The 7,044-nt window shown below is 41.0% G+C and overlaps 1 protein-coding gene across 1 annotated transcript in view; it reads right to left on the bottom strand.

The window, feature by feature from the left end:
• Positions 1-960: 960 nt before the first annotated feature.
• LOC123978270 (NACHT, LRR and PYD domains-containing protein 3-like) overlaps positions 961-7,044 on the bottom strand; it is an 11,692-nt gene continuing 5,608 nt past the window's right edge. Inside the window, exons 4-5 of the mRNA XM_046061442.1 lie at positions 1,297-1,552; positions 961-1,009 (exon numbers count right to left, since the gene is read on the bottom strand). Of these exons, the coding sequence (XP_045917398.1) occupies positions 961-1,009; positions 1,297-1,552 (305 nt within the window). The remainder of the gene's footprint in view (positions 1,010-1,296; positions 1,553-7,044) is intronic.

The raw sequence follows: 7,044 nt of genomic DNA, 5'->3' as shown, positions 1-7,044 counted from the left end.
TAAAATCATATCAGACACAGACATAGTTTCTCCTCCATGTTTGTAAAGGGAGGGGTATAAACATACGCATATATATTTTTTAAACATGTAATGTGTAATCTGGTTATAGCGGTTAGTCCATGTAGAGTGGACTACTTGTGTTGTTTTTATGCTCTGATAATGTTAATCCAACACATCTTTGTAGTAGCGTCCATGTTGATTCCACATTCCAACTTAAGAGCACATGAACACACTGAAATCAGATGAAAGACTTCACAACTCTGGAAATGACCATCCGAGGAGCACTTGAATGCACCGCGAGCCGTTGGTTGCAATTTGTAACCCTCACCACTAGATGCCACTAAAACCTTTTTTTCAGTTAAACTTTACTTAAAGTCCCCCTGTGTAACAAAGAGTCCAGCCCAAGGATAGCTGTACACACACTGATCTCACTTCTTGTTTCAGGCCCCTGGTTCTGAAGATTGACCATAAAGTGATTTATTGGGTGTCTGGTCCAATTTCACAGAATTTAAATGATACATTCAGACACATGTTCTGATTTGGAATATTTATTTTGAGATGAAGCCAGCATAGGTAAATCAGACCCCACACCTGAACCAACACAAATTTAACAAGTGTAACCCTCATGAACGGAACAACACAAGGCAAGGCAGCTTAACGCAGGCAAAGAAAAGCATTCAAACAACATTCAAACACAAAGTTTTAAAGGGTTAGGGCTGGATTTACATTAATAGTCCTAATGTAAGGTGGTCAGTGCTTCAACTTTCCATTATTTCCACACTTTGGTTTCACATTAGTCTATTTTTAACCAGAAGCTTTTATATATACCAAACATCCTTGTTGGATATCATGACACAACTCTTGAGGTTGCTATTTTATAACATCAGGACTATATTATTCACACCCATTCTTTCTTTAGAGGGTCTTAATATCATCAGTAATGATGTACAGCAGCTGCCTTCAGTCAGCAGTTTTGAGTGTTTCTTTACACAAGATGAGACTCTCCCTCCTAAAGAGAACACAGAGACATTAAGGAACCAGGCATGGAACCAAACCCAAAGCCAGCATAAAGAGGTTCAGTGAATTTGGTTTTTGATGGTCTGGAGGTGGAACAGTGTGTCAGAGGAGACTCTGTAGAAGGACAGAGTGCCAGCAGGACAGTCCACATACACTGCTACTCTGTTAGAGGAGGAGGAGGAGGAGAAACGGAGGACTGTTTCTCTGGTGTTTTTGTGCCAGACAGAGTAATCATCTTTAGAGCACCTCAGACACCAGGACCGACTATTCCCTCCAAACCTGTTGCCATATCCCTTTCCTTTCATTCCGATTTCTCTGTAAGTCACTGCTATTTGGACCACTCCTTCCCACTCGACTTCCAAGTAACAGCGACCAGTCAGACCATTTCTGCAGAGCTGCTGATACCAGTGGTCAAATCTCTCTGGATGATCAGGATATGGCTGCTCCTCTGTCACCAGTGTCACCATTCTGTTGTTGTTAGAGACTTTGAGGTTTCTGTTTACTGTGTTTGTGTCGAGTGTGAGTTCACAGATATCTGATGGAGAGAACGAGACACAACACAGCAGCAGTTTTGTCAACCAACACAACTGAAGGGTTACCTTTTTATTTAGTGCTGGGCAACAAATACAATTTTTAATCACGATTAATCGCATGATTTATGTGCAAAATTGAATAATTCTAAAGTAGTGTTTTGCGCACTTTTAATTTAAATGTACTGCTATATACAAAAACGTGCAATAACATGTAGTTTGCAAAAACAAACAAATAAGGTGCTTTTTACCAGCAGTATTCCCTTTACACTGTAGCAATAAAATATTTCTTGTAAATCTCAACTTAAACATTAAATGTAATCAAATCAACTGTAAAAACCAAAGCTTTTTGCCACTACCATGGCATTACCTTTTATCTAGCTTGTTAAAACAAGTTACCATCATAGTCTGAACAGGTATCAGCAAAAAAGTTTCTCTTTTTTCAGTGAGCTGCAGCAAGTGTCCCTGTTAGAGTGAGGTGAAGTGCTCACCTCACACACATGCCTGCTGCCAAAGTTGAATTGTCTTGAACTTTTTGTACGTGGCGTGCAGCGCAAATCATTGGAAGAGAGACTGATTTGCATCCCCACAAAACTAGATAAAGGCTCATCAGGTAAAGTTATGTACTCCATAATTTTAACTTCAGTTAAACAGGCTACAGCTGTGTAGCGCACAGAAGCTGTTGCCGTGGTTACTCTCCATGGCCTGCCATTTACTCACGGAGCGCTGTCACCCTGTCTGACCACCGAAGAGCAGAGCAGCTTTGCGGGGCCAAGAGACTAGGTTGGGATTTTAAGAACGTTCCTAAGGCCGACATCTTCCCCAGTATTAATCAGCACGCAGTGTGTAGCTATCCACTTCGTTGTGGCATTTGATCGCTTGTCTTGCTTTTGTTTATCTGCTTCTCCCACACACTACATCCAGCGTAGTCTGCTGAAGCTTCCCTCCACTGCTTGTTTGGGTGGGTGATTTGCAGGCTGATTAACATCCCACCCCTCCGGTGACCCATGGTTTGACTATATGTGTATTCAGAGCCAGTGAGCAACGGACTTTCAAAATAATAATATTAATAATAATAATAATAATAAAAACTGCGTCAATGTGAGATAAAATAATTGTCAGCATTAATTAATTAATGTGTTAACAAGATAATAACAATGTGTTAACGTGCCCAGCCCTACTTGTTTTCTATGTTGATGTATACTCTTTTATTCAATTCAAATTAGCTTTAATTCAAATGAGCTTTTAATAATTTTTGAATATATACAAATAACTGACTTTCTCTTAAAACAACAAAAACATCAAACTGCATCCAAACTTACACTTTCTAATGCCAGGTTTCAGTCTCTGCTGTCCACCATGTCCAATACTTGAAGAAGAAACAGAGACATCAGCTTTTATATATAGGAACAGAAACATTTAATGATCTTCCTCGCCAGTTAGTTTCAGGTAATACTTTTGTGTTGGCAACCAAGGCGTTAAGGTTATGTTGTTGCCTGTTAAGTTAGTAGCTGGTTTTGCCATGAGCCTCAGTGGTAATTAATCTTCTAGATCAAACAACAAAATTAGAAGGCAACATACCCTCACATCCAGAGTTTTGTGTACGACAGACTCTAAACTCTGTAAAACGCTTGTCTGTCCATACCTGAGAGCGTCCAGTCTCCATTTTGACTTTTCCAAAAAAGCAGATAGCAGGTTCCTTCCTGAGTCTCCTGGATGATTGTAAATCAGGTCAAGCGTTCTCAATTGAGAGGTGTTGGACTTCAGAGCTGAGGCCAGAGCAAAACAACCTTCCTCTGTGACCTAACAGCCTGAAAGTCTGATGATATATGAAAATAGCTTTAGTCAAATACAAGTCAACACAGACAGAGCACCTGTTAGTAGTGTAATTTTGTTAGTTAATAAAAATCTGGCTGCAGAATCTGAAACATATTTGGTTCAATGGAGTCCTTGTATACCAAACAACTTACACATTTATGTGGTATTACACTATACATTCAGTAGCCCAGTGCAGCTCAGTCATAAACAAGCACTAACTTATGTTACTCCCTCAATTTAACTAGGTACTGCAAAAGTTATATTTCTACACTGCAGTTTTCTTCACCACTGATTATCATCAGAGCCCCTATAAGTAGTTTTAAGGGTAACCTCTCTTATAAAGGCATTTTATATAATAACATCTGTGTTTTACTATATTGTAACCAAAGAAAGAGTGCCTTCAAGCAGCTACAGTCAAGGCATGTGACTAATATTTGCTCTGCAGTATGCGGTATGGTATGGCTGTGTTCTGAGAGCACACTTCCCTGCCCATCCATGTGCATACATGGAAAGTCTGAGGCAGAGAGAGGAGCGACAAGCCCCCCCTGGGTACACCTGGGGTGGTGGCGGGTACAAGCTGCCTGCAAAGGAAGCAGCAACGGTATGCAGGCTATAGTAGCTTAAATAAGTATCCTTGTATGGACTTTACCAATGAATGCTAAGAGGGGAATCAGATGAGTTGTCAGCAGATGTGGCTGGCTTTGTGGTTGCTATGAGCTGGTTTGCTGTATTTGTGAGTGGAGCTTGATGTCATAACCTGTCTGAACTAACTCTATGCTTAATTTCAGTCAGGACAACTTTCATCAACAAAAACTGATATTTTCTCTGCAGTAAGTTATATTTGTTTCCCGCCCTTCCATGTCCATACATTGAAAGCCTGAGGCTGAGAGAGCAGCAGCAAATAACCCCCAAAACTATCAACTCCGGGGCAAACCTCCCTGGCCCTCCATGAGCTTACACAGAAGTGCCAGCAGGAGGAATTAGCGGAGTACTCAGTAGAGAGCTAAGTGGCATGCAGTGAGCCACTTGAATTTATACCGCACCGTCAAGCTGCACTTGACTTTGTCGCCTGCCTGAACCAAAGCTGTGCTTGATTAGTATCTCCTAGTATTTTTATTCACTATGGAAATTCAAAACGTTATACTTAATGATTTGCTGATACCAACAAATAAACATGCCCAGATGTGAATAAGGGGAGTACTGTCACTTAGTTTTTTTACACTTAAAAGTATTCTTAGATCAAGACGGCTCTCTAGAAGAAAGCAGTACGGTAATCTGCAGGATGCTGTTACTGTACTGAGGACAACTGCATGGATACAGAAAAAAAGAAATTTTGAGTTTATCACAAGAGTCAATATGCCAGATGAAATTGGGTCTCTTGAGAAGTAATTCTGCCTCTGGAGAAGTCTCTTTTTCCTCAGGGAAACCCCTAGTGTAGGCCCATTAATTTCCTTTAGAAACTCTGTTGTGACTTTCCCTCTCCACGCCTTTTGTGTGTTTTTTCCACACCTCACAGATTTCTTGGACCTGCCTGGCCATGGATCGAACCCATTCCCCTTCACCCCTGTGAAATTTGTGCTCAATAAACATCACCTTTTGAAACTGTGGACGGTGTTCTGCCCCTGTCGTGCTTTTGGGTCCAGTTAACGTACACATAACTATATTTATATTCATATGTACACACAGTTATACACCCAGGAAATAATTCTGCAGTGCATTTTGTTAATTTGCCTCTGGGATAATATAATAGCAGCAACAAGATAGTAATGATAATATGGTTTTCATTTTCACATAAAAAGGTCTTTGGGAATCAACGTCCATCCACTAACTGCATTTGAGCACCAAGCTGCATCGATGAGAGTGACAGAGTCCGTCTCCTCATATCCTTCTGGAGTCTTGCACTCTGACAGCTTGGAACACAGTCTGCCCAACACACGCTAGATCCTCTTGGATGATCACAGCAGTGGGGCCTGGTCCAGTATGATTAATTACATGCCTATTGAGCAGTAGTACTATTTCGGCAGTTAATGCCCAGTTCAAAGTAAAATTTAATGAGGTGATCTACACTGGGGCATTGCGCTGCGAGCAGGTGAGTGGAAATAGACACAAGCCGACCCCTGTGTTAAACTACTATTTTGTTATCTCAAGAAAATTATCTGGTTATCACAGGAAAACTACATTCTTTATCTCGAGATCACGAGAGAATAATCCCATTGGGAAAACGGAGCAAAAAAATATTTGAATCGATGACAACTTAGGGCTTCTGTACTGAGCAGTGTCAAATGTCTGATTTTCTGCCGGTCACATTCAACTTTACACATATGCGGTGTTTCACGTCATGCGCACAGACAGGAACTGACTATTGTCACAGTCACACACACACACACACACACACAAGACAAAACATGCGGTAGGTGAGGAAGGAAGACAACGCTCTTAAATTACACCTGCAGAGAAACACACAGAAGGAGACGCTGTCTTGTATTACGTTATGCGGACATGTAAATGCTCCGTACTTGTATAACGCCTTTCTAGTCTTATCCAGCTGTACTTTGTGATCATCAGATCAAGATGGCGCCACTGTGTTTGGCTCGCCGCTTATCTTTGCTGGGATTATTGTTGACTTGCCTGTTTGTCACACGAAATGTGTCGCCGCTACTGGTGTATGACCGCCTGACTTTGTTAAGTATACGTAATTCTGTGGAGAAAGTGCCGATCTACGACCCTGTCGGTCAGTCCACAGGTACGCCACCGCCTTTCCATACGTCCATACCTGCCTATCTATGGCGTCAACCTTGCCTGCCACTCCGGAGAAATAGCCGCAGGAGACATGGTAGGAGAGGCGGAATACGTGTCAGGCTCAGAGTGTGTTTATAGTAGGTCAATGATGTATGTAATTATAGTTCTTAGAAAGAAAATCGGAATCGGCAGGTCAGATATTTAAAAACACTGATATCGGTCAGGGAAAATGCAATCAGTGCATCTCTAACTAGGAGGTAATGCAAAGGTTATTGCGAAGCCCTCTAAAGTTCACATAGAGAACCTTAGAGGGCTTCATAGTACTTTGAGTAAAACTGTATATTTATATTTTTAAAAAGCTAAATATACACTTTGTGGTGACTGTTCCGGTTTCATCATTCTGTGCTTAAGTTCGTATTATTTTGAGTGGCAAAACTAAAACTCAAGAATTTTAGGAAATTTCATATTTTATTATTTCAGTAATACACAAGCACTGGCTTGATCCACAGTCCTTTTTTAGTCTGAGCATTGATTCAAATGTACCCTAAGTGTGGAGCTGGTAACAACATTTTGTGTTCAGTAATCTTACGCATTACTTTCAATGTTAAACAGTGTTATAATCTGTTTAGCAAAAGGTCTGAATCCTGACCTGATAGATTCCAGTCTGCAGTGTAGACTCCCCAGCCCAGCAGAAAGCAGCTTCACTCCTGCATCCTGCAGGTCGCTGTTACTCAGGTCCAGTTCTCTCAGACTAGAGGACTGGGAGCTGAGAATTGAGGATAGAGCTTTGCAGCTTCTCTCTGAGAGGTTACAGTCACCCAGCCTAAAGAGAGAGTAGTTATAAAGACAAACAAAATAGCTTTCTTCCCATCTATAGCGTACAAACCACATTTGAATTAATTAATACATCCAGTCATACATGAACCTACAGAGCTTTCTT

The sequence above is a fragment of the Micropterus dolomieu genome, linkage group LG10, assembly GCF_021292245.1.
Source record: "Micropterus dolomieu isolate WLL.071019.BEF.003 ecotype Adirondacks linkage group LG10, ASM2129224v1, whole genome shotgun sequence".
Taxonomy (NCBI): domain Eukaryota; kingdom Metazoa; phylum Chordata; class Actinopteri; order Centrarchiformes; family Centrarchidae; genus Micropterus; species Micropterus dolomieu.
Note: the sequence above shows the minus strand (reverse complement) of the source record. Positions and strands in the feature narration are given on the sequence as shown.